We start from the raw sequence: 27,332 nt of genomic DNA on the forward strand, positions 1-27,332 counted from the left end.
CCGCAGGAGTGCACGGTGTACCTGGCCACCCTCCCCTCACCGCTCCAAGCTGGCCAAGGCTCTTTCGGGAGCAGTCCGCATGGGGAGGGCCTGGGGTGGTGTTGTACCTGAGCGGAATAAGAGTGTGGGGGTGCAAGGGGCGGGCCAGGTCCCCGGGCGCGGCGCGGGCTCGGGGGACCCGCGCGGCTGACGTCAGACGACTCCTTAAATAGAGCCGGCAGCGCGCTCCACTCGGCATTTCCCGAGGAGCCTGAACGCGGCCGGCGCCAGCGCCACCGTCCGGTCCGCGCATCCTCCCGCCGGCACAGCCGCGCGGCCACCGAGCGTCCCCTGAAAGGCGCTCCGAGCATCCGGAATGGGGCTTCGGGCGCTGGGCGCGCTCCGAACCCGACGCGCGTGAGAGCCGAAGAGTGCCGGGAGCCGCCCCGCTGCCCGGAGCCCCCATCGCCTAGCACCGGGAGATGCTGGCAATGCAGCCACCCGGTCCCCGAGGAGCCACCGTCTCCGGGACCCCCGGGCGAGGTGCTCGCCCAGGCCAGCAACCCCCGGAGGAGACGGCGTCCCCTACGCCGGACCCGCACGGCGGGGACAGCGCCACACGAGCCCTCTAGGCGATCGTAGGGCCGCGCAACAGCTCCGCCGCAGGTGCCACCTCTGAAACCATGACCCCCGGCGCGGGCCCATGGAGCTATGGCCTATAGGGTCCTGGGCCGCGCTGGGCCACCTCAGCCGCGGAGGGCGCGCAGGCTGCTCTTCGCCTTCACGCTGTCCTTGTCCTGCACTTACCTGTGTTACAGCTTCCTGTGCTGCTGCGACGGCCTGGGCCAGAGCCGCCTGCTCGGCGCGCCGCGCTGCCTCCGCAGCCCCAGCGCAAGCGGCCAGAAACTTCTGGCGAAGTCCCGCCCGTGTGATCCCCCGGGGCCGACGCCCAGTGAGCCCAGCGCTCCCAGCGCGCCCGCGGCAGCCGCGCCAGCACCGCGCCTCTCCGGGTCCAATCACTCCGGCTCACCGAAGCTGGGTACTAAACGGCTGCCCCAAGCCCTCATTGTGGGCGTCAAGAAAGGGGGAACCCGGGCGGTGCTGGAGTTTATCCGTGTGCACCCGGACGTGCGGGCCTTGGGTACCGAGCCCCACTTCTTCGACAGGAACTACGGCCGAGGGCTAGACTGGTACAGGTAAGGGGGAAGACCACAGCTCCTCTCTGAATGTTAGGTCCGCTCTGAAGGTCCTCTTTTAAGCCAGCAAGGGGGTGTGGGTGATTACAGTAGGAGGAATCACCCAGAACTTCCAAGGGACCAGCTCTACACGAGGTTCTTTGAAGTGCAAAAGGAAGGGGCATTCCTTCCTGTCCCTGGGGTCCCTGGAAGAAAGGGGGCGTTTCCAGTCAAACACAGGTGCTGGCTGGAAGGCTGGCTTCCCTGTGCACTTTTTAGGGCGGCATGGGGCTGCTTGCTCAAGCCATTTGGTTGTCTGACCACAGCCTTACTCGGGCCCTAAGCTGGTCTTCCCTGATCGGTAGCACCTGACGCTGAGAAAAGGGAGCCAGGACAAAGGCTAACTGGAGTGGTTCCTGCCCAAATAGGTTTCCCATGTTTCAGACAAAATGAGAGTGTGCCCCCAGTTCTTGCATTGAGAAAGGGAACAAGCTCTGCCCCATTCAGAATGCCAATCTCAGCTGCAAATATTGGCTACCATTCTGAATTCACTCCCTTAGCCGCTCCAGTCTTGGGTTAGTGAGCTTGGAGGAAAGGAAGCGACCTCGGATTTTAGTCGTGGCTCTGACACTTAGATTAAGCAAGTTCCTCAAACTCTGGCAGCCTCTCTTTCCCCATCCATCACAAGGGGCAGGGAAATAGTTCTTGCCCTGTTCCCCTGCCAAGGCTTTTTCAAAGTGTTTGGAAGATGTAAAAATGACACTTAGTGTCGGGGGTGGGGGGTGTGCTTTTAAAATAGCAACCAACAGGAGGAATTTGGAAGACAGGTGGGCATTGAAAGCGAGGGCTAGACAGGATCCCAGGAATAGTCAGGCATGCCTAGAATGCTCACTCTTCCCTTGGACTTCTGCTGGCTCCAGTTCGCCCCAGTGGGTGGTGTCTGGACATGCAATGAAGCTTCACTGAGGTGGTGGTCTTCATTCTCCAGTCCCCCAATGTCCATTGGCCTTGCACACCCTGTGTGGTGCAGGATAGGTCCACAGAAGGACTGAGTCAGGGCACCTTTGGGGCTGGAATATAATGCATGGACCTCTGAGATGTCACAGTCTACCTGGAGACATTCTAGACAGCTCTGCATAGTAATGGAATTGTGGAGAGATGCCATGGTAGCTGACACAGTTGCTGAAGCTATTTCCTTTATTTTCACACAAAAGGAGACCCTTTAGTCAGTAGACTCATAAGCATACTGGACAAAGGATGATTTCACTAGAAAAATGACCCTAATGAAGTCATAACAAAGGGTTCTGGGTTTTCAAAGAAGGGGGACCCATAGGAGTGACTTGTCACCTTTTCCAGCTAGCCCTAGTCAGTGGTAACTATGGCTGTTAGGAGCAAGGGATGGGACATGTGCTGTCCCCAAGAGGCAGACACACTGTCGGTAGTGGAGCCAGTCAAGGGACAGTTGGCACACAGTCAGGTGTGGCTTCACGCCAGTGCTGATGGCCCATCATGTTGTCTGAACTGTGACCCACGGGTGTTTCATCTAGTTATGTGCAAACACTGTCTGAGCCAGACCCCAGGGAACAGGCTGCAGTCGCACTGAACACTAGTGCCCTGCCCGAGGTCAGGGCACTCACTGCATGCCAGGGTTTCCTCGATGGCAAATGTGAAGATCGTTAGGAAACCCTTTCCCACTGTGAAGTGCTTTTAAAGTGCAAAATAGCCAAATTCTGAGCTTTTAGGTAATGCACTCTCCCATAAACACCTCTGTGTTGAGCCCAGACTTTCCTTCTCTGCTCCTCTCTCCTCCACCAAACAGCATACCTCAGGCTTCCTTTCTGGAGCCTGTGTCATTCAGGGATGACTGCTTTTTATTTTTAACCTTGGCATGTGTGATTCTAAGCCAGCTTAGCTGTGAACCTTGGAGATGGGAGCCATGCCTTTTTTTTTCTTTTTTTCTCCTAGCACATTTGGATTCTGCTAAAATTCTCAGCTGAATCTTGGTAGGTTTTATTTAACATGAAGCACACTGACAGCTCCACTTCTTGCTCTCTCCCCTCCCCCATTCCCCTTTCCTTCTTGATATTTCTAAAGGAAAGCTTAGCCTAGAGGTCTGGTCATAACTATGATACCCATCAGTTTCCCAGGAAGGCTGGGAAGTCCACAGCACTCAGGAAAGGCTTGTGCATTTTGTGCTTTTTTTCTGGGGGGGGGGGCTGCAAACAACAGCCCCCAGAGTCAAGGATTTTATGTGGGAATTGCTGTTTTCACAAAATGTAATATATTCCCCATACTTGGGCACTCTTTCTGTTCTTTTCTGTTATCATCACTTGAGTTACATGCAGCAATTGCAGAAACTATGGGGATTCCTGGGATTCCTTACAGTGTGTGTTCAAGGGGCCTCTCACCCACTGTTGTGGCCTGGGTTTCCTGGGGTGGAGCTACATGCGTGCAGTGGAGTCCTTGGTACCCTGCTCATTTTGAAGCCCTGGAGCATTTAGGCCAGAAACTGTAAATGCAGACAGACAGTGGGAAAATAAGAATCATCACCATCAAGCCACAGGTGAGACTTCTCCCTGAAGGCAGAGTTGATAGAGCCAGAGAGACACCATCAGCAAAAGGGGCCAGCTAACAGAGCCCTCACCCTCTTTATTCCTGGATCCTAATCCCTTCTTGGGAACCACTAAGTCAGGCCACCCTCAGAGAGCCCAGCCCTCTGCAGGGGTATTGCTCTAAGACCCTTCTGTGCTCTCATTTCTGGCTCTTACCTTACCTGGGCAAATTTCCTCCCAGATGCAGTAGCATATGGATCTGTGGGGGAGCAGCCACTAGCTGCTCAGAAGAAAAGAAAAGTTATACTAGGTTGATCATGGTCCCAGGACAGAACCCACTGTGTTAAAGGTCAGAGATGACCTCTTTAGATGCTGTACGATTTGGAAAAGGGTGATTGCCCCGAGTCTCCACTGCCTTCTTGTGGAATGGAGCCCATGATAATTATCTCAGGTTTGAAGAATAAACCTTGAAACATTGCATATCAAAGTTCCATGGGAAAATCTTTGGTATATAAAGATAAGCAAGCCAGTGGTGTTATTGCTGTTGCCACAGTTACTGCTGTTTTGCTACCAATACTCCTGTGATTGCCATTAACAATACCAATACTCAAGTTATTGCCGAAACTGTCAGTGCTGTACCTGCCTCCATCACCAAATGGGACTGAGGAATGCATTGCTAAAGAATTAGTTTCAAGCTTCCCTTTCTCCCTTTGTGTGTGGTGTATGTGTGTGCCTGTGAGTGCAGGCACACATGTGAGTGTTCCATGTGTGTGTGGTGTATGTGTGTGTGTGTGCCTGTGAGTGCAGGCACACATGTGAGTGTTCCGTGTGTGTGGTGTATGTGTATGTGTGTGCCTGTGAGTGCAGGCACACATGTGAGTGTGTGTATGGAAGCTGAGTCATTTTCCTCCTTGGTGTTTGAAGCAGGGTCTCTCACTGAACCTGGGACTCACTGATTCCACTAGGGAGAATGACCAGCAAACTCCAGGGAACTGCCTCCTCAGCAAAGAGATTGTAGGCACCCGCTAGTGGGTTTTGGGTTTCATGTGAGTTCTGGGGACCTGAACTGAGGACCCCCATGCTTCTGTGCACTGCAAACATTTCACCAACTGAACCACTTCCTCAGCCCATACTTCCCTTTTTCTTACTTCCTCCCCCCACATCCTTCCTCCTTCCTTGCTTTTCCCTCTCTCCCCATCATCTTCTCTTCCTAACTTTGCATTGATAAGATTTCACCTCATATTTCTGCATATCTATTTACCACCTTTAAAGATGAGAATGATGCCTGACCTAGTCTTTCGTGATATAAAAACCATGTATGATACCTTATGTGGAAACGTTCAACTGACCTAAGATTTCAGGTAAGATACTATTGTTTTACCAAAGTTCACCTCCAATAAAGTCTATTCGGTAGGATCATCATTTATAAAGAAATATAAATGGTGTTGTGTCCAGGAGTCTTTAGGGTTCAAGAGGAAGGTGAGTTTTGTTTCAAGCGTCTCAATTTTGCTAGCACTGTGTGTTGGTAGGGTGTACATGTGGAGAGGAAGGGAGTCTTTTCTAAGTGCATTGAAATGCCAGCAGGAGCAAGTTAATACATGATAATTGAGTCTGCACTCGTGTCCAAATGTTGATAGATGAACTTGTTATAAATGTTAGACTCTATCTCACATCTCTGCTTCCTTTCTTGCTCTGCATCGGTGTGTTTGGGGACTGTGTAAGGCAAGCAGACACAGGTTTTGTCACAGAGGTGATGGTCTAAGTAAGACAGGATGGGAGGCACAGAACGAATCTACCACATTATCAAGCTTATCCAAATCAGTGACTCATATGTAACAGCAAAGCCAGACTCTGGCTTAGCAAGCATTAGGAGGAAGCCCATAGGCAGGAGATAGGGGCCTTCTGCGTGAAGAAGAGAACACAGAAGGCTTTGCAATCTTATAACAAACTGATCAACACACAAAACAGACCAGCCAATGCTCACTGTGAATACAAAGGATTTGTGACCTCCCCTGCCCCCACTTGTATGTGGTCTCATGTACAAGTGTCTTTTTTTATGAGTTTTCCTACCCGGGTCCAGGGGAGTGTGACATGTTCTGATTAAATGAAACCATTGAGTCTGGAAACCCCCATCTGTCAGCCTTGCAGCAGGCTGGAGATATATTAGTCAGTTCCAGCATGTGTACAGTTCTTCTCAGGCACCAAAGGACATTCAAAATGTGGAGCTGTCATTGCTCCAGGAGAGTTTGGGTGGGGAGAGTTGGTCTTACTTTTCTCTGGAGCTTCAAGAGACTGGGTGAGCTGGGAATGAAGAATGGAATGTCCCCAAACCCTTTGCTTGAGCTTATGAAGTGAAGGAGACTCTGGCAGGCCCTGAGATTCTCATTGAATACTGTTAAGACTGTTCATGATGTTAAAATAGAGAAAAGTATCATTTAATAGAGCAAGTAAGAAGCATATTTTTTTGTTTTGTTTTAACTTTTCTGAGATTAGAATGTCTTACAACAAATGACAGATGTCCTCTGCTTCCACCTTGGTTGCAGAGCTGCTCCTCACCAAGCTGTCTTCTGCCTTGAGAGTGTGGCTTCTCCACTTAGCCTGAAACTCATCAGTCTTCCAAAGGACCACTGACGACATGGAAAATCCCCAACATGGCATCTCTATAGCCAGCGGCAAGGGGTCTCTGTTGGGAGCTGCATCCATTTTGAAATTTTGAGTGTTACTCACACCATCTTTCTGAAAGCATCTATTTCACAACTAGAGAAGGTGTGGTGCAGATGCCCACCCGAGATGCGCTGCTGTGATGTTCTTCTCCATGGGCAACTATAAAGAGGCATGTCCCAGGAGCCCCTATCCATTCTGGTACAGAGTCAATGCCAATAGGTGCTGTTTCCTGAGTGCTTGTTAATGTTCTCTGCATCCAGTGTTCAGCAGTGTTGAATAGCATTCTTTCCTTGGTTAGCCCTCCATGAATCATTTCTGAATGATTGAGTGACAGAGTGGGTGTGGAGGGGCGGAAGCACACAGCTCCCTATTGATCCGGATCTGCTGGAGGACTTGGAGGGGAGGCCAGCTCTCTGTGTGATGGCTCACAGCCAGTGGGCAGGGGAGGTGGAGGTAGATAAGCAGATACTCGGGCTGTGAGTCAGGCCAGAGGGGCCTAAAAGGTCATGCAGCCAAGCTAAGTCTGTGGCACCCTCCATTCCCCCCAGCGCTAACTCTGAGGTGGGTTAATCCATTTATTTGTCAAACGCCCACCATTGGCCAGGCTCAGTGCCAGGCTGCTGTGGGCTGGCTCTGCTGCCACTCTTCTCTCCTAATGGGCTGCACTGATGGGCTGAAGTGCTTTGTAGTCCACGAGCAGCTTGACAAGGTGGGTAAAAAGCCACCAGCGAGTGGAAATAACTTAGCATTTCAGAGGTAATTGCTGCCTGTCAGGCTACACAGCTGGGCTGTTGGTCCAATGCGTCACTCCCCAGGGCTTTCTCTGTGGGATGATGGGACAGGATGAGGAACTGAAGGCTCTGTGTGTCTCCCAGGAGACATGGCCAGATGCTCTGGTTTGGTCATGGGGCCTTTGGCATCATGTAGGGTTCCTAGGTACACATCAGTTGTTGTGTCTTCCTAAACCTCCAACTGGCAGTGGGTTCTTTCTCAGTGCCTATAGCTCCCATCTCTGCTCTAGGTGGGGTCTGGATGGGCTTCCCACTACCATCTTCCAATCTGTGGCAGAGCTCCCATTTTGGAGGGATGAATCCAGCATTTTACAGAGCTCAGTCATTATAGTCCACTACCTCTACTATGATTTTCTTAGTATTTGTATTCCAGTGGTCTCATTTAAACTTGTGATGGTGTTTAGCTGAGACTGAGTAGAGTGTGGGAGAGGAAGGCTTGGTCGATGAGTACTAAGTTACAACTAGGAACCCAAGACTCTGGTAAGCTATTGCACTGTAGAGTGAATAAAGATGACAATAATGCACTCCACATCTCAAAAAACTAGGAGAATTTTGAATGCTCCACTATAAAGAACTGATAAATGAGGAGATAGATATATTTAAGCTGACATACATATGATACAACATATATGAGTGTTGAAGTATCAGGTGATAATTAATCCCCTTATGCTAGGCTTTGTTATTGTAACAAAATACCAGAGATAGGCAACTTTAAGAGGGAAATATTTATTTTGGCTCATATTTTTAGAGGTTTCAGCTCATCATTGATTGCTCCATTCCTATGGTATGTGCAAAGGCAATATGCCATGCTGAGTAGGTGGAGGAAGCCCTCCACCTACAGGAGACAGAGATAAAGGGTCTAGATTCCTATTATTCTCTCCAAGGACACATGCCAGGGATCTAACACCTTCTGAAACACTCAACCTCCTTTTAAAAAATTATTTCTTTCAGTTTTTGAGATTGTAATAGAATTACATCATTTCTCCCTCTCTTTTCTCCACTCAAATACTCTCATATACACCCCTTGCTCTCTTCCAAATTCATTGCCCCCTTTTGATTATTTGTTGTTACATACATATATTATATATACATATATTCCTAACTACATAAATATCAAAGACTCAGTCTGTTCAATGTTAGTTGTATGTACATTTTCATGAATCATCCTTTGGTACTGGATAACCAGTTGGTGTGCTCTTCCCCTGGGAAGACTTTCTCCTGCTCTCAACATGCTTCAGTTGCCTGTAGTTCTTTGTGTAGGGTGGAGGCTTCCTGGGATTTCCCCCATCTGCATCAGCATGGCTATTGTCATCCTTGTTCATGTCATGTTTAGGCAGTCATGTTGGTGAGATTTCATGCATGTAGCCTCTTGTTGTTACTAGGAGACATAATCTCACGTAAACTCCATGTTCTTACAATCTTCCTGCGCTCCTTCTGCAATGTTTTCTGAGCCTTAGGGGCAAGAGTGTTCTGTAGATGTATCCATTGCGACTGGAATCCAGAACTCTGCATTTTGATTGGCTGAGGTTTTCTGTAAGGATCTCTGGAGGTTTGGTGCAAAGGGAAGTTTCCTTGATGAGTGAAAATGACATTTATCTGTGGGTATATTATAATGTATTGATAATGTATTAGGGATTGTGCTGTGGAAGTTGTGTGTTCTCCTCTAAAACCCCTGACTTCACTAGCCCTGGGCAACCGTTAGCTAGGTGTCCGGTAGCAGGCATGAACTCCCTCTTGTTGAGTGGGTCGTAAGTGTGATTAGAGAGCTGCTGGTTACCACCAAGGCTACACATGTCCCACTACTGCACCCTTGGTTTGCTGGCCCTTGATGTGGTTCATTGCCGTCAGAGCGCCATCATAGCTGGGTAGGACTGTTGGTTGCTTTCTTGCTTTGGAACCTTGCTTAGAGCCTTCTGGTACCATTAAAGTTAGTCCTCAGTAGGAGAGTTTCAGGTCAGTTCCAACTCAGGGGCCTCTGGGCCCTGTAGGACCCCTCCTCTTAAAGGATCCACCACTCCCAGAAGCACCAAGCCTTAAATACATGATCCTTGAGCAACATTTTCTAGGTCCTAAGCATGCTGCCATCTCTATACACATTTTAAAATATTTTATGCATCAACTAAAAAAATAAACTTAATTTAAAAAAATTATATAATCTTACATGTTAAGAAGTTTATGGAGGGAGTTAGTGGGTAGAAGTAGGGAGTGGATATAATCATATTTATTGTATACATGAATAAAATTCTCTAGAGTAAAGGAAAATTATAATCTTTCATAAAGAACGAGGCCTCGTTTTTTTTTAGTTCCTATTTTAGAGTAAATAGCATACTTGAATAGATGTATGTAATGCAGCTCAGAAGTGATGAAGGGAAGTTCTGCATGCCTGTCTTTGGGGCACAGAGTTCCTCTTTTAAGAAGAAATGTCAAGCCCCAATTCTGTGGGCCCCTCTAATGATGCTATCCATTTGTAAACCCGACTCATTCTATGCAAATGCATTTCAAATAAATATATTTACAAAACAACTCCATTTAAATAAACCACCCTAAATGGAAAGCTAGCACCACCTTCTGAAAGTGATCTCAAAGCAGACAGCGTGAAAACAAAGCAGTGTTATTGAGTTTTTACCAGAAAGCATGCCGGATGTTCCAAGCCTACTGCATTCTCTGTCTTTAGCGGGGCTATCAAGAGACACTAATAGGTTAAGAAAATATTGATATCAAGCTGAGATTTTCCTCCGTGATGTGAGCAGTAGGGATGGAACCACAGTATAAATGATGGTAAATTTCCTTTCTGTGGTGCAGTGGTATTTTTCAGATTCTGCAGGACACACAGAACATGACCAACATCATGAGAAGCATGTCTGGATATTGTAAAAAATCCAACTTAAGTGAATACAGCAGTGGCTCTGGGTTTTTCAGGTTCCAATGATGTGTTAATGATTGGGAAAGAAAATCAAAATGAAAATTCAGAACAAATGCAAATGCTAAGAGAAGTGTTCCAACATGCAGTGTTCACAAGGGCATCAAGGCTTCGGTAGAGCCAAGCTTCCCCCAAGAAAATACATGGTGGATATTTAAAGGGAAAACTATGTTAAGCTACCAGGCTTCCTTGCTATTCCCACTATTAGAGAAAAAAACACCATGCCCCCTCCCTGCCAACACACACACCAACTGTCACTTTAACCTACTTTGTGCGTAATTGTAGATGTTAAATCCAAGATGTCAGTGCAAAAATAAGAGAAAAGTTGTTTCTGTTAGAGAGTCAGAAATCTACGGGAGGGGGCTTGGGAGTGTTTCTGTGTCTATTTTGAGGTTTACGTGAGACAGGGTGTTTCTTTAACATGTACATCTGGGGCTGGGGAGGTGACTCAGTCAGTAAAGTGCTTGCCATGGAAGCATAATGACCTGCATTTAAGCCACAGCTTCCAGGGGAAAAGCCAGGCATGGGGACATTCTTGCAGTCACAGTGCTGGGGGGCAGAGACAGGAGGACCCCTGTGGCTCACCAGCCGGGCAGCCTAGCTTACCCTGTGAGCCCCAGGTCTCAAAGAGTGACCCTAACTCAGAAAATACACAGTACACGCCACATGGCTCCTGAAGAAGGACAGCCAAAGCTGATCCCTCGTCTCCACTCGTACGTGCACACTTACGGATGTGGACCTCCCAAGAGAACCTGTGTGCAAATTTCTGTCTCTTCCATTCTGTTGTGAGTGACACGAGGTGTACGAGTTTGAGTTTGAAATGGTTCCCATGAATCATGCTTTGAACACTCAGTCTTGGCTGGTACTGCTGTTTTGGGGGACCATGGAATCTTTAGGAGGTGAGCTTGGCTGGTGGACATGGATGATATGAGCAGCTCTTGGTGATTACGTAGTCTCAGTTTGGGTCCCATACCCTGCTTCTTGGTCCAGTGCAATATGAGTAGCTGCTGGCCCAGGCTCCTGCTGCCAAGCACTCCATCATGCTATTGCTGCCATGACACACTGAGCCCTCTGGAACTGTGAGCCAAAATGAAGCCTTCCTCCCTACACGGTTTATGTAAATCATTCTGGTCACAGCAAAGAGGGAGGCACTGATGCATGAAGTGTGTATTCGGGGAGAGCAGGGAGTCAGTTCTGCTTCCCCAGTCTGCTTAGTGTCCCTGAGCCAAGAGTGAAGAAAGTGTGTGTGGGACTTCGCCCATGTCATGTCCTTAGCAGAGACATTTACATGGTGTCTGTGACAAGGCTCCCTGGCCCTGCCTTTCATGGGGCAGTAGTCATCAGTATTGCTAGGGAGATGGTTTCTTGCTACTGAGTGTTTCCCTGCTCTGAGTGCCCACTGCCAGACAAAGAACCCCAGATCTACTGTGAAGCTGGGGTGTACAATGAATCGACATTGAAGCTCTGCCTCTGGTTGAGCTGGGAGCCTCAAAAAAGAATGAAAAGATAGATCATGGGGAGGGCGGGCAATGACCAGATTCAAAGGGTGTGTGGGATGAACTTAAAAACCAGAAGAGACAGAGACTACAGTGGGTCACCTTATTGGCAGGCTTTTCCAATACACCAAGTAGATGCCTACAAATGGGTAGAGTGAACACAAATGCTATGCACACTGTGATTTGTCCCCCCCCACACATATATAATAAAATTTGATACATAAATTTGGCACAGTGAGAGATGCGTAGCAATAACTATGAAAACAGAATATTGGTAACAATGTACTACTGTAAGTTATGTTCTCTCTGTCTCTGTCTCTCTCTCTCCCCCCTCTCTCTCTGTCTCACTCACTCACTCACTCACTCACTCACTCACTCACTCACTCACTCACTCATTCATGCTCTATCAGCATCTTATTGTACCTTCAGTTTTTCATTTACGGAAGCACTTCACAGTATCTCCTTGGCATCACCAAATCTCCAGCACTGCTACCCTTGCACTCTGGGGCTATGATTAAGTAAAATGGGGGTTATTTAACACAGGTACTGAGAAACTGTATGTATTAGTTACTTTTCTTATTACTGTGACAAAATACCGAGAGAGAAGTTCCAGGGAGGAAGGACGTATTTTAGCTCAAAGTTTTAGAGGTTGTTTGTCCCATGTGCTTGGGCAGAACATCATGGTGATGAAAGCATGGGCCAGACAAAGGGATTTCTTAACTCATAGCAAAAGGAGGGATGGAGGGAGGGAGAAAGAGACAGAAAGAGGAAGAAGAAGTAGAGGAGGAAGAGGAGGATGGGGAGGAGAAGAAACAGAAAATGTCCAGGAGCAAGATTTTCCCTGAGGAACTGCCCCCAATGATTTACTACTGGCAGCTAGGTTTTACTTCCTATAGCTTCCAGAACCTTCCAAATTAGTGCCCCCCCATCTGAAAACCAAGCATGCAACATCTGAAACTGTGGGATGCATATAATACTCAAATAATAACTTTATGATAGTCAATCTGATAACTAAGGCAGTTACTGAGTAATGGGTGGGTAGTGTATACAGTGTGGATACACTACATAAAAGGATGATTCACTTCCCATTTAGAATACACAAGAGTGGAAATGCAATTGTATAGTCAGACTTTTCTTTGAGCTGCCAGCTCACAAATAATGATAAGGAGACTTATTATTAATAATGAAAGCTTGGCCTTAGCTAAGGATTTTCCCCAACTGGCTCTTAGAACTTAAATTAACCTGTTTTTATTAGTCTATGTCCTACCTCGTGGCTTGGATACCTCTCCTCTGTACCATATGTCCAACTTCTTCAGTGTCTCACTGGCATCTCTCTTGAGCCTAGATTCACCACTGGTTCCTCTCTCTGCCTGGAAGTCCTGCCTAGTCTCTCCAGCCTAGCCATTGGCCATTCAGCTCTTTATTAAACCAATCACAGTGACACATTTTCACATGGTATAAACAAATATTCCACAACACCATCGTGTTATTCATTGTAATGAACAATTAACACTTACAAATTCTTTCATTCTGGGGTTTCTTATTTAATAAGTTTAAAACACACTGCACAAGAAACTACAGAAAGCCAAACCATAGACATGGGGCATGGGTAGTTGTCAAGAGCAATCAAAAGCTCAGACCCTGAAATCGGGAGGACTGTGTTGGTATTTCTGCTCCACCACTTGCTGGGTCTGTGTCCACCAAGCGGTCGCTTCTCTTTGGCACAGTGTTCTGTGTGCACAATGGGGCTCCATCATACCGAGTGTCTGATAGGGAAGCAGTGAGGGTTCACTGGGCAATAAAAGTGCTCCAAGCATTTCTTGTATAAAAAAATGCCCAAAAGTATTAACTGTGATTATTGGCCATTGATACCATCATTGAGATTTTATTTATTTCAATACTAATTGATAGTAATCGGCGCTGGTTACTGCATGGAAAGATCATGGTCTCTCGACAGAACCCAGTGGTACTCTAAGAGCTTTATTAGGGGGGAACAGGAAGGGAGCCAGGCCTGGGGGGAGGGAGCAGAGCAGAGAGCAGGGAGAGGAGAGAGAGAGAGAGAGAGAGAGAGAGAGAGAGAGAGAGAGAGAGAGAGAGAGAGAGAGAAGTGGGGGTCTACGGTCTGGCTTTTTTAAGGTGGGTACGTAAGTGAGACACAAAACCCCGAACTGCGCATGTACAGGATTTTAACACTAACAACACAAAAATGAACAGAACGCAGGTTCTGCCTCTGGGCTTCTCACATGTTGCGAGGGTTTTGAGATGCCCGTGACAGTTTCATACACAAGTCAGAGTACTGCAACAGAGGCCCTAGGAGAGCAAGAGTGAAACGGAAAGATGGCATCTAGTCAGAGGATGGCTTCCTGGAAGAGATGGTGTGTGAACTGAACCCCAAAGAGCAGACAGCCAGAGATGATGCTCTACCAGCTGCTGGAGAGGTGTCCCCATGGGGATGTTGTGTCCAAACATCCCTGTCTCACAATTTCTCTTCTGGAGACAGTGCCATCCACTTGGTGAGCACTTGGTATGTGTCAAACCCATACTAACCTCAGAAGGGGGGGTGTCTTATTTTAGGGAGCTGAGTGGGAAATGTAAGTCAGGAAGACCTAAGCAACAGAAACTCCCAGCACCTGTGTGGTCCCAGGGGCGAGGCCCCCATGTGGGGCAGGGCAGTGAGAAGCTTTCCAGCCGAGGCCCCAGCTTGAGGGAGGGAGTTTGCAGTCGCTTTCGCCTCTGCTGGGATTCTTCCTTCCCCAGTAGTCTCTGGATTTGATTCTTTTTGTAACACAGGCCTTGGATGATATGCACAGTCACCTCCTCAAAAACAAGAGGAAACAACACATAGCCCTCCTTTGCGGCCTGCCGGGGCAGCTCCCCTTCCTCATCCTCCTGTAGCTTTCTTCACTGCCTTATCTTGCCTACTGCGTGCTTCTTGCTACAATTCCAATGTGTCTTGATCGTTCTCTCTTGGCTTTGAAAGCTCCCTAGGTGCAGAACCTTGCCTGCTTCATTTATGTTGACATCCCAGAGCTCAGAGTGGAGCCTGACACACTGTGTGTCCTCAAGAAATCTTGTTGAGTGAATATGCTCAGATGTGAGGCATGGCTGAGATCATGAGTCTGTTCTGAGGCCACCAGTAATTTATATCCCTTTATTTGGATTACCTTAGGGTCTCTGACAGAGTGAGAAAAGACAGAATCTGTATGTTTGGGACTTGATTATCATGTCATCAGATGTCTATTGAGCACCTACTATGTACCAGGCTCTATAATAGTCACTGGAGAGAAAGAAATTAGTGAAACATCCAGACAAAAGCCCATGTCCTCTGCAGTCAGCAACTAAGATATATCTGTGTCAGATGATGGTAAGTGTGACAGAGTGTGACAGAGAGAATGCGGGGAAGAAGGGTGGGCAGAAAGGTGTTGGTGGGGACAAGGGATTGCAGCCGCCAGTGCTTAACGGTTAGAAGAGGCCTCTCTGAGATGGTGGTATTTGAACTAAGACCTGAAGAAGATACAGGGACAAAGAATGCTATAATTTAATGGGAAGAACATTCTAGCAAAGAGAAGCAAATGCAAAGCTTCCCATGGCATCTGGGATGGTGGAGTAGTGGTGATAACCCTCAGGATTGCAGGACCAGGGTAGCCAGAGTGGGTCTAGCAAGGGGAGAAATATCTAATAAATTCAGGGAGCAACTGGGGCAGATTAAGCAGGGCCGTAGAGACTCCTGCAAGAGCCTTGACTTCTGCTCTGAGTCAATGAGAAGGAGCTGTGTTGATGGACTTCTGGAATCCTGTGATCTGATTTTGTTTGCTTTTGCGTTTAGACAGATTCTCATGTATCTCAGTCTAGCTTTAAACTTGCTACAGGGCCAAGAATGACCCTGAACTTTAGATCTTGCTACCTCTGTTTTCCGAGCGCTGGAATTACAGAGGCACACCATGTCTAGTTTTTGTGCAGCACCGAGGGCAGAACTGGGGCTTTGTACATGCTAGGCAAGCACTCTACCCACTGAGTTACATCCTGAGCTCCTGACTTGCTGCTTTAACAGGCTCTCCTGAGCTGCTCTGACAGGGGGAGCAAGGCCAGAGCAGGAAATGCTGCTGCTGCTGGTGCTGCTGCTGCTGCTGCTGCTGGTGGTGGTGGTGCTGCTGCTGCTGGTGGTGCTGCTGGTGCTGCTGGTGGTGGTGGTGCTGCTGCTGCTGGTGGTGCTGCTGGTGCTGCTGGTGGTGGTGGTGGTGCTGCTGCTGCTGCTGGTAGTGGTGGTGGTGGTGGTGGTGCTGCTGCTGCTGCTGCTGCTGCTGCAATGGTAGTGGCAGATGGAGAAGCCCGGTGGCAGATGCCCAACACGGTCTGACAATGTGATTTCAAATAGGTGGACAATGGCAGAGCACCCATTCCTAGGGCTCTTTGGAGCCCATTTAAAACAGATGGGATGTTTGGATAACCTCTTGACATCCTTTGAAGGATCTTGTCCAACCCCCAAAAAAGCGCATGTCACTTGTATGAGTTACCCAGCTTCTCCACTTTGCTCTAGCCCCACCCACAGGTGTGACAAGGTAGCTGTCTTGATGACATTACCATATTGGAGACCAATGCCTGTGATTTCCTTCTGGAAGAATTGAATGCTAGCATGTCTCTAAAATAATCGGGTTCCGACTCTCGCGGACTTCCCCCAAGCTGCTGAAGCATAGGGAATGTTCTCTGCCTTGGCAGCCTCTTTGCAGTGTGTTTCTGCTTTGATGGCTTTAATGAAGATATGAAATCATCTAACAGCTTTCATTTTGCTCAGGCGAGATGGCTTAAAGTGGAGGGAGCGTTTCCCAGGATCAATCCCCATCTTCAGAAGTGGTTGGTTAAACTCTCTGCAGTTATAGCCACTTCTCACTGGAACGGTGTGGGATCTGAATTATTAATTCTGTGAAAAATGAGTTAAGTCACCACAGAGCTCTGTAGTGGCACCAGCTCCACTCTGGGTGCCTTTCTCATATTTCTCCAGCAAGAACATCTCAGTTAACCAGAACTCCTAGGTAAAATGGCTAGATCTCTCTTTGTTAGTCATTTGCTGAGGGAAAGAACTACATCAGGTTTTTTTTTTTTTTTTGGGTGGGTGGGTGGGTATGTGCTCTGTCAAAGGCATTTATAGGTTCTTGAACTTCATTTTAATGACAACTGTGTAAACAAGGTCATGTCTAGGCACCTCTGCCAGTTGGCTAATGCCAAGAGAAATATGTAGAAGGATTGGGACACCCTGAGCTATCAGAAACTGGCATTGGGAGTTGGAGGCAGGGACTGAGCCTTGCAGAATAGCAAGCCCAAGGCTTCGAAGATGGAGTGTTCTCACGGGCTCTGTAGGTCATGAATGAGTGAATGATGTTGGCCGTGGGCCAACAAAAATCTGGAGCTCACCCCAAAGACCTAAGTCCCATTTCAGCATCTTGGTATCCCCAAATTTTCACTTCTCTTCTCTTCCCTCCCTCCCTCTCTTGCCCCCTTCTTTTCTTCCTGCTGTCTCTTCTTCTCTTCCTTCATTTAAAAGAAAGGCCTTTAAAATGTAATAGAAATAGTGGTGCACACCTATAATCCCAGCACTGGGGAAGCTGAGGCAGGCGATCATAAGTTAAGGGACAGTCTAGGTTTTGTAGCATGTTACATGTAGGGTTAGTCTGGACTACACAGCAAGACCCTGCCTCGAAAACAGACAGTGAAATCTCCATTTGTAAGTGTGTTTCACGGATTCAAAACTTTTTACAAAAATATGGTGTGGACAGGGTATTACTGGGTCACCTGTCTTTTTGAAACTGGGATAGCGGGCTTCAGAAGCAGACACCACTGGCCCTCTGCTACTGATATACTGGGATGTGTGTTGCTCTGTTCTGCTAAGCCTTGGTTTCTTTTATACAAGCTAACCGTCTCAAGTGCTCTTACCCCATAGCTCTCTGAAATAAGTCAATCTAGCATGCAGTATTAGATTTTACTCTCATTCCCATTGGTCCTCTTTCCAGAGTTGTGGTTGCAGCAGGTATGACTATTGGTTAGTTTATGGCTATGCCAAGAAAAGAACAGACTTTTGCTGTCTTAATGCAGACTTTTGTATGTGGGAAACTATGGTCTTATCAGCCAGAGAATGAGGAGAATAACCCAGAGTCAGGATGATACATGATGGGAGAAATCCATTTGGTTTTAATCCTGGACCCCAGGGAGAGAGAGAGCCGTCAGTCTCTGCTGCTCTTTGTCAGTCAGGTGTGTGCTCGCAGCATCTCTGTAGGATGCTGAGTTTGTGATGCTGTCACTGCCCCGAGCTGCTTCTCCAGGAGACTGAAGCTCTTCAAAGCTCTCAATGCTGTGTTTACAGTGGCTCCGTTTCTCCATCATCCCCCACTTCTCATGGCACCAGCATCTGGGACAGGTGCTTAGAGGTTCATTATTTTAGAGATGATCTTGCTTGCAGTGAATGTCAATGTCCACTGATTCTGGAGGTTTGATAGATGGAATCCATCCTGGAGAGGGAGACCTTCTTGACAAGAAGAGGCCCAGGGATGTACAGGGCTGGACCATAAAGATCATCCCAGAAGAACCTCTGTGGCTCAGTACTTAGCACGTACAGAAAGATAGAGGAACATTGTGGTTTGGGGGTAAATGAAGCTGGAGAAAGGAGAGAGTCAAGACCAGAAAAGGCAGCCACAGCTCAAGAACAAATGGGCTGCCAAGGTTAACATGAACCTCTCTGAAACCAAGTGAAGCCTTGGTGTTAAGGATGGTCCATGACAGTTGTGTGTTCAGCCCTAGGAACCATCAATGGGCAAGCTAGAAAGTTCTCAGGCCATATCCTGCTTCTGAGGCAATGTCCACGTACCTCTGCTTTCATGAGGCTTTCAGAAACCTTTCGAAAAGCGAATACCTTGTTTCCAACCTCCAGCTGTTTCTGTGTCATCCTCACGACTTAATTTTCCACACACCTACAAATACCATTTACTTCATACTCTATCAAGGACCTCTCATAATTTTTATTCTTCTACATTTACTTAAAAATGAAACTTTAGGAGACTGGGGAGATGACTCTGTCAGAAAATTAGTGGCTGCACAAGTGTGAAGACCTGAAGTCCATCCCAGACTCACGAAAGAAGACAGGTAAAGTGGCATGCTCCTGTAATCTCAGACTGGAGTGATAGAGACAGGAGGATCCTGGGACTTGCTGCCCAGTTCATCTAGCCAATTTTGTGAGCTCCAGATTCAATAAGAAATTGTGCCTCAAAAAAACATGGTAGGGGCTGGAGAGATGTCTCAGAGGTTAAAAGCACTGACTGCTCTTCCAGAGGACTCAGGTTCGATTCCCAGCATCCACACGACAGTTCAGAACCATTTATAACTCTAGTTACAATGCCCTCTTTTGGCCTCTGTGGGCACTAGGCACATACATGGTGAACAGACATGCGTGCAGGTGACACCCATATACATAAATAATAATAAATAAATCTTTAAAAATTAATAAGGTGGCGAGCAATTGAGAAAAATAGATAACATCAACATCTGGCTTCTACATGCACATGGACATAAGTGCACATGCCCCTGCACAAATGTACACACACACACACACACACACACACACACACACACACACACACACACACGAACTTTATATCACCATCATTAATGATATTCCTTGCTTTTTGCCAGAAATAGAAAGTAATCAAGAAAACAAACACAGTCATCACCAAACCATGAGCTCAGCGCTAGTCCAACACCGGTGGCTGATCTGCTCTGCTCTGCTGGCCACCATGCTCTGCCTGAGGCAACCCTTCTCTACTGAGGAGGAAAATAAACAGTCGGACGTCTGGGAATATAGCTCAGTGGTAGAGTGCTTGCCTAGCACGCTTAAGGCCTTAACACACACACACAAACACACACACACACACACCACACACACACACACACACACACACACACACACACACACGCTCACACGCTCACACACTCACACACACTTAGAAAGCTATCAACAGCGTTCTAGCAACTAAGACTTTCTTCATGATGCAAGTCGGAGGCACAAATGTCATGGAATGGAAAAGCTAATTATTTGCTAATGACCTGATTGAGTGATAGTAAAGTGACTGTGTGTACCACCTCATCTTTTAAGCATCAGTGCTGTGTCTCCCACATTTTGGGAAGTGCTGACCCACCCCCGCCCCTCTGGCTTTGGTGTCACCCTATCACTGTATCATATTTAGTCGTCATGGTCCATCAACAGCTTGGGAGGGACTGGCTGACATTACCAAGTCTGAGTGGTTTAAAAAGCTGTGATTCTGATTTAAATTGCAAATGGATGGGGCATCATGGGAAAGCGAACGCAGCCGTGAAAAATGGGAGGAAAAGATCCAGCTCGGCAGTATTTTTAGATATCCCCCCCCCCCCGATCTGTTTTGCATAATTTGTATCTGGACTTTGGCTTCAATAAGTTCCAATCTTTACTCACCAACATGCTCACCAAGGGCTAACCCAAGGTTTCCTCCCAACCTCCCTCAAACCCCCTGTGTAAAACCCTTGTGAAGTGCTCCTTAAAAACACAGTGACTTGGATGGGTCTCAGAGGCATCATGCCATGCTGAGTGAAAAGAAGGTTATCTACTGCGTGTTTCCAATTATATATGACACTCTCAAACACGCAAAGCAATGAGCTAGAGAAAAACCTAATGGTTGCCAGGGCTTAGGACAGTAGGGAGGGCGCCCAGAAACAGTCAAGGTGGGTCGTTTTCTGTTAGGGTTGCCCTCAGACAGTGGTTCTCAACCTTCCTAATGCTGTGACCCTTTAATACAGTTCCTCATGTTGTGGTGACCCCCCAACCATAAAATTATCCTGTCGCTACTTCGTAACTGTAATTTTGCTACTGTTATGAATCAAAATGCAAATATCTGATATGCAGGATGCCTGATATGTGACCCCCAAAGGTCATTTGACTCTCAAAGGGGTCATTACCCACAGTTTGAGAACCACTGGCCTAAGTGACCCACTGTCCTGTATCCTGACTGGAGGGGTGGTCAAACAAACCCACACATGAGCTAACACGTGTACATGTACCTATGGGAACAGCTCTAGAGGGCTAAGTGGGTTAATAAAAAGGAAAATAGCAATTGAAACGGACAAGTAGGGGTTTGGGAGGGAATGGGGGTGGATTTGATTAAAAAAAAAACACATTGCATACATGTGCAAATTCTCAAACAATAAAACAAAAATATATTAAAATACAAACCGCAAGGGTCAGGGTGTATCTCAGTGGTAGAAACTTTAGCTAGCATTCATGAAGCCTTGGGTTTAAACTTATCAGGACAAAACAAACAAACAAAAATCATAGCATAGGGCACTCAATGGAAGTCCATTTTATGGTATATTTTCAAAGACAAAATTAGAAGAGAAAATATTAGGAACATCTCTAGCTGTAGGACTCACTGATGGATGCCCTATACTCAGTAGAATGGAGTCCTAATTATCAGAGGGGCAGCTCTTTTTTTTATTTTTCTGAGTTTCCAAGCTTTCTTAACTTTCATCCTTGTTACCTATTAGCTTCAAGGCTGCAGGTTGCATTGGGATCTTACTCCATATCCCACATGTGCCTTCCTGAATAACACAGAGGTGTGGAGGCAAGGCTGAGGTGAACCGATTGTGGTGAAGCCTCCCTCGCAGAGAGCCAACTGTCTGAACTAGAAGCATCCTCTTGCTCACTTGTGCACTTGACTGCACAGAGCAGAGCAGAGACAGAAGCCTCTATAATGCACTTTCCTGGCCAAAGCAGCCAGGGCCAGAAGAATGCTCATTTTGCAGTGTAGCTACCCACAGTTCTCCTCCACACACACTGTTGACTCTAACCTTTCCAGAGTCCCGGGCGCTACATAACTTCTCAACAGTGTTAATCAGAGGTCACCAATCATGTCCTCTCTTTCATGACATCCGGAACTACACACAAAGACCACATGCCCAGGACAGAAGAGAACCAGCAGGGCCTGCCTTTAAAGCTGTCACACAAGGTGCTCTTGCAACCTGACCAGGGGCCTGTCTGTCACTTGGCTTCACTAAAATAGTTTGCTTTTCCTTTGAGAAGTAAGACACCGTTCATATTATTGTCATCCCCCTCAATGAAATGGTTGTGCCAAAACTACCTAGACCAGAGGCCAGAAAAAAAGAAAAAAGAAAAGAAAAAAAGAATGTGGGTGTTGCCATCCCATGGATGATAGTTACTCAGAAGAGGGGCTGCAGTGGCCCAGGAGTGTGTACAGAAAAGAAGGACAAGGTGTGTCATGAAGAAAATAAGAGAGGGATGAGGGGGGCAAGAAGATGATGTCACTTCCTAAAATACGGTGGAGCAGATTATAGGTGACCAGGCATGGTGGGGTACCTACCTCTTCAGCATTTTTTTCTCCCATGTGAGTGTCTTTGGAAAGGTACAATACATGTCCACTTTACCACTCACAGTGCTGATCCACCTACCTTGTATGCTGGGCTCTTGTAGGGTCAGCTTGGGATTCGCATGTTTCAAAAATGGTCACATCAGGTAGCAAGACATTTGGTCCCTGTTGCTGCCATTACTTCCCCCAATGTAGAACTACTCTTATTTACTTGAGTTAAAGAGAAATGGATCTATAAGCAAATGAATAAGCAAAGAAAGAGACATCCAGACAGAATTCGGCACAGCAGATAAAGAAAATTTACAAACACTCTTAAGATATATTGCTCAATTACAGGAACAGCATGGGTTGTAGATGTAACTCAGCAGTAGAGTGCTCACCTCCCATGCACAAGACCCTGGGCTCAGTCCCCAATCACATACACACACGCACCCCAGAGCCGCAAAGTGAAAGCCATATGGTATCTTCTGTATAGAAGAGGAAAGAGGGATAATACATTCAAATGTCCTTATTTATGCATAACTTCTGAATGGCTACAGAGAAAAGTCCAACCCACTAGCAGTCGTTTCCTAAGAGTAAACTCGGGTGGGTGGGGGACATGGATAGAGGACAGACTTTTGATCGACCTTTTATATTTCTTATGCTGTGTGAGTTCAACCTATGAAGAAGTGGAAATTGTGCACTGTGGGGGAAAAAACGGGAGCCTGATAAGAGGATTAAAAAGTCACTCAAACAGTCCTCAGGGTTGTGATCACTATTAGTATATTGCTTTCCACTGTTCTGGATAAGTCATTGTGTATGTTATATAGCATTTTACACACACACACACACACACACACACACACACACACACACACACACACACACACGTATATAGTACATGCCCTGTGCTTCATAGGTTGCTTTGTAAGTTATAGTTTCAATTAACAATGTGACACGGTTTTCTTCATACCAGGAAGTATAGAGATATTCAGTCATCAAATGTCTGTGCAGCGTTTGATTGTATAGATGAGTGTTGTCTATTTAAACAAAATATTGATAAACTCTTCAGTTGCTTCCCAACTTTTGTTCCTGAAAATTTTAATGTAAGGGCAGCAGCAGGCTCTTTGCCCAGTTTCCTCTCAGGACAAATCCTCTTTTGGAGGAATTTTCAGCTTTGAGAATAAGTATGCTGAAAACATGGATGTATCAATTTTAGCATAAATTTCCAGTTTTTTTTCCACCCCAGCCCTCACATCTTAAGAGAAGTGTATAGTCTTCCCTAGGGGACCCGAAAGGGCCTTTGTCCTTTGTCAAAGAGGGAGTTTTAATCTTGTCAATTCTCTAACATTGCCCATCTAGTTAGTCATTGCAAGTCTAATGCATGAAACTATATCCTTTTAATTTGGATTTTTTTGTGTTTTAAAGAATGTTTTAGTCCAGTTGTGATTTTATTCTTAAAATTTTGGTTACTTTGGTCCATTAGGTATTTCTTCATCTGGCTTGAGAGAGGACACTTGAAGTTAATGGCTGGGCTGACCTCTAGCTGACTTCAGCTTCTAATATGTTCCTAACAGTTGCATTTGGCTGCTTTTGTCTTTATATTAAGCCTGGTGATGATTTTCTTTTTCCTTTACTTAAAAAGAAAATCTGTGATGTTGAGGCTTGAACACAGGGCCTGGAGCACTCTGGGTATGCCCTCCATCACTGAGCTGCACCCTCAGCAAGTTTTACTCTTTACTTTGAGAGTCTCACTAAGTGCCCAGGCTGACCTTGGCAAGTCTTGAACCTGTGATCCTCCTACCTCAGCTTCCTGAATGTAGCCAGAATTACAGACCCATACCTGCAGGCCTGGCTCAAGCTTGATACTTTTCATCTTCAATATAAAAGCTTTAAGTTTTATGTGTAGCTAGAGTGTATAGCTAGAGTTTTCCTGCCTGGCCCACAGTCAGGACAAATCTCTGTCACCCATCAGTCCCACAGATGCTCAGACCCAACTGAGTAAACACAGAGACTTATATTGTTTAAACTGTTTGGCCTAATGGCTCAGGCTTCTAGCTATCTAGTTCTTACATCTTAAATTAATCCATTTCGATAAATCTATACCTTGCCATGTGGCTCGTGGCTTACTGGCATCTTCACATGCTGCTTGTCATGGCAGCGGCTGGCAGTGTCTCTCTGACTCAGCCTTCCACTTCCCAGAATTCACCTCTCTCCTTGTCCCGCCTATACTTTCTGCCTGGCCACTGGCCAATCAGTGTTTTATTTATTGACCAATCAGAGCAATTTGACATACAGACCATCCCACAGCATTTATGAACTTGGTGAATAAAATATTTGGACTTTTTAGAAGTCACATACTGTGTTCTTTATCATTTTCTTTTCTTTTCTTTTCTTTCTTTCTTTTTTTTTTTGGTTTTTGGAGACAGTGTTTCTCTGTGTAGCTTTGCACCTTTCCTGGAACTTGCTTTGGAAACCAGGCTGGCCTTGAACTCACAGAGATCCACCTGCCTCTGGCTCCCAAGTGCTGGGATTAAAGGTGTGCGCCGCCGCCGCCGCCGCCGCCGCCGCCGCCGCCGCCGCCGCCGCCGCCGCCGCCGCCACCACCACCACCCAGATATCATTTTCTTTTGTTTTGTTTATGTGTAGTTTCTTTGTTTTGTTTTGTTATTTTGTTTTGTTTTGTTTTTTGATACAGGATCTTTCTGTGGAGTCCAGGCTAGGCTTGACCTCACAGGGATCTTCCATCCTCAGTCTCCCCAGGGCTGGGATCACACAGATACCTCTATGCTCAGCTTTCATCCCCCCTTGCTGTGCACTCTTGCATCCTCCTGTCTCTTCGGGTTAGTGGGATTTTCTTTCTCTCCTCTTCTGGAGTGAAAGTTGTGTTACCTGTATCTGGATTTTTAGTAAATGCTTTTAGAGCTGATCAAACACTCGCTAAAGAACAATACAAACAGTGAATGCAGCCCCAACACTGCCCATGGTGTGACTGCCCAGCACACGACTCCACTTTGCTTTTGTGATGTTATCATTTATCAGAGACCCTGTGGCTACATCAGTGGTTCTCAACCTGTAGGTCAAAACCTCTGGAGGTCGAATGACCCTTTCACAGGGGCCACCTAAGACCATCAGAAAACACATGTATGTACATTATGATTCATAACAGGAGCAAAATTACAGCTACAAAGTAGCAATGAAAATAACTTTATGGCTGGGGGAATCACTACAAACGAGGAGCTGTATTAAGGGGTCACAGCACTAGGAGGGTTGAGAAGCACTGGTCTATATAGTTTAAACAGTTAACCAATATCACGATGCTTAGTGAACAACAGCAGCCTGTCATCTGTGAATTCTGATTTCTGGTTATAGAAGTAATCAATTTTAGAATTCTTTCAGTTTGCTTCTTCTATGTTCTGCATATTACTAAGTAACGTGTTTATGCGGCTGCGTCTTATAAATCATATAAAGCCTAACCTTGGGAATTAAAATTGCACCTGCTAGTCATTCGGTTAAAAATTTTGGTGTTGTAACGGTACAAAGTGTCGAAAACAATGGCAATACATAGAATCTCTGCCCAGATCAGACAGATGTGACCAAAGAGCTATTCAACAGCAACTAGGGTTGATTAACTGGAGAAAATGCACTTACTGAAAATTCAACCCAGGTGTCAAGGGAAGGAGGAGACAGCTTAAGGAACTGAACCCAGGTCCTCTGCATGAGCAGTTCATGCTCTCTCTCCAGCCCCATGTTGATGTTTTAACCTGAGCCCCTTGCAGACTGAAAAACGTTTTTCTGTTTCTTTTTCATATAATACTTTGACTGGGTTGGAATTCTCAGGACAAAAATGTTTTGTAAAAGCTGTGAAAATAGGATCTGATGGTCACAAGGCTTTTGTGCATGTGTAGCAGAGGAGAATCCAGTGTCAGCTGGATCCTTTTCCTCTTTGTAGGCACACTGCTTTGCTGGACTTCTTTCTCTTTGCCTCAGATGCTTACATACATTTTCTCCTTTACTTAAATTAAAAATTCAGGCTCTGAGCCAGGCTGACCTCAGTTCAAGTCCAGACTCCTCTCCCCACTAGTGTGTCCATTTGTGAAGCTCACTTCCCTGATCTGTACTGTATTCTGTCCTGGGTGTCACAAGTGTGATGTCTGGCTGTATAGGAATCATAAGAGGCCCAGTATAAATTAATGTGTGCACAAGTGCTTAGAAGAAGAACCAAGCCCATAGCAGGGACTATATCCAGATTTAATATTATTTTATATTGTATTTAATATTTTTTACTTAACATTATTTTATCATTGTGGTTACCACTACTAAATATTTAGGCTTTATCTTGCTATTAATTATATTTACTCCTATAAGTAGCCAAGGTTTCCAGCACCTATGAGGAAATTTTCCATAGTTCCCTGGAAGCACATCATCTCCCAAATTGGCTTTCTCTTCTTTGTTTTTGGGACACATGACAGACTACTGTCTCTGTACTTGGCACAATGTACCTCAGTAAAGTGTTTTGTGTTCTAGGTTTCTTGTATCTGGAGAACCCCCTGGACATCATGAGATGGATATTTGGATACACCCCAAATCTGTACTCAGCGAGCCCTTCCCCCACACCTATTTTTGAGTTCAGGGATGTTCCCTGACCCTGCTGAAGTTCCCCACATACCCCAGGGAAGCAGTTAGAGCCCAGGCTGCACTTTGCAGGTTGGTTGGGTCTTTTTCTTCCTGGTCTCATCTTGCATCTTGTAAAAAATTATTCTCCTTGTGGTATGTCAGCCAAACGCATCTCTAGCCCCCAGAACAGGTGCAGACTTCTGTTTGTCACCACTAAGAGAGACCAAGGAGGCTGGATGGAGGAAGCTCTAGGTTCAAGGAGCCCTTTTAATCTGGAGCTGGTTTTTTTTTTTTTTTTTTTTTTTTTTTTGCTTGTTTGTTTGAATAGGGCCTCATGTAGCCTAGGCTGGCTTTAAACTCCACATGTAGCTGAGGATGGTCTTGAATTTCTGATTCTTTTGCCTCTACCTCCCAAGTGCCCAGTTTACTTGGTTTACCTGGTGCTAGGGCTCAAACCCAAGGCTTTGTGCATACCAGTCAAACACTCCATGAGCCTGGCTGCATCCCTGCTTTTGATATCAACTTTATTACCATGGAACTGTGGGGCTTCTTCAGAGTGGAATCCAGATTTTAAATCTAGGCTTCTTCGTTGGTCTATAGTTAGTCCCCCTTCCTTCCTTTACATTGCTGGGCATTAGATGCTTTCTCTCCAGGAGAAGCACAGGAATTTGGCCCTTCTTGCCAATCCTCAATACTGTAGACCCCTCCAATATAATACGCCCTTGGGTTATATCTAAATTGCATGAGATGCTGACATATATA

The 27,332-nt window shown here is 46.2% G+C and overlaps 1 protein-coding gene across 1 annotated transcript in view; it reads left to right on the top strand.

Moving 5' to 3' along the window:
- The first annotated feature begins 227 nt into the window (after positions 1 to 227).
- The window catches only part of Hs3st2 (heparan sulfate-glucosamine 3-sulfotransferase 2), a 106,240-nt gene continuing 79,135 nt past the window's right edge, over positions 228 to 27,332 (top strand). The window contains exon 1 of the mRNA XM_006980334.4: positions 228 to 1,175. Within this exon, the coding sequence (XP_006980396.1) occupies positions 691 to 1,175 (485 nt within the window). The 5' untranslated portion in view covers positions 228 to 690. The remainder of the gene's footprint in view (positions 1,176 to 27,332) is intronic.

The sequence above is a fragment of the Peromyscus maniculatus genome, chromosome 1 (assembly GCF_049852395.1).
Source record: "Peromyscus maniculatus bairdii isolate BWxNUB_F1_BW_parent chromosome 1, HU_Pman_BW_mat_3.1, whole genome shotgun sequence".
Taxonomy (NCBI): domain Eukaryota; kingdom Metazoa; phylum Chordata; class Mammalia; order Rodentia; family Cricetidae; genus Peromyscus; species Peromyscus maniculatus.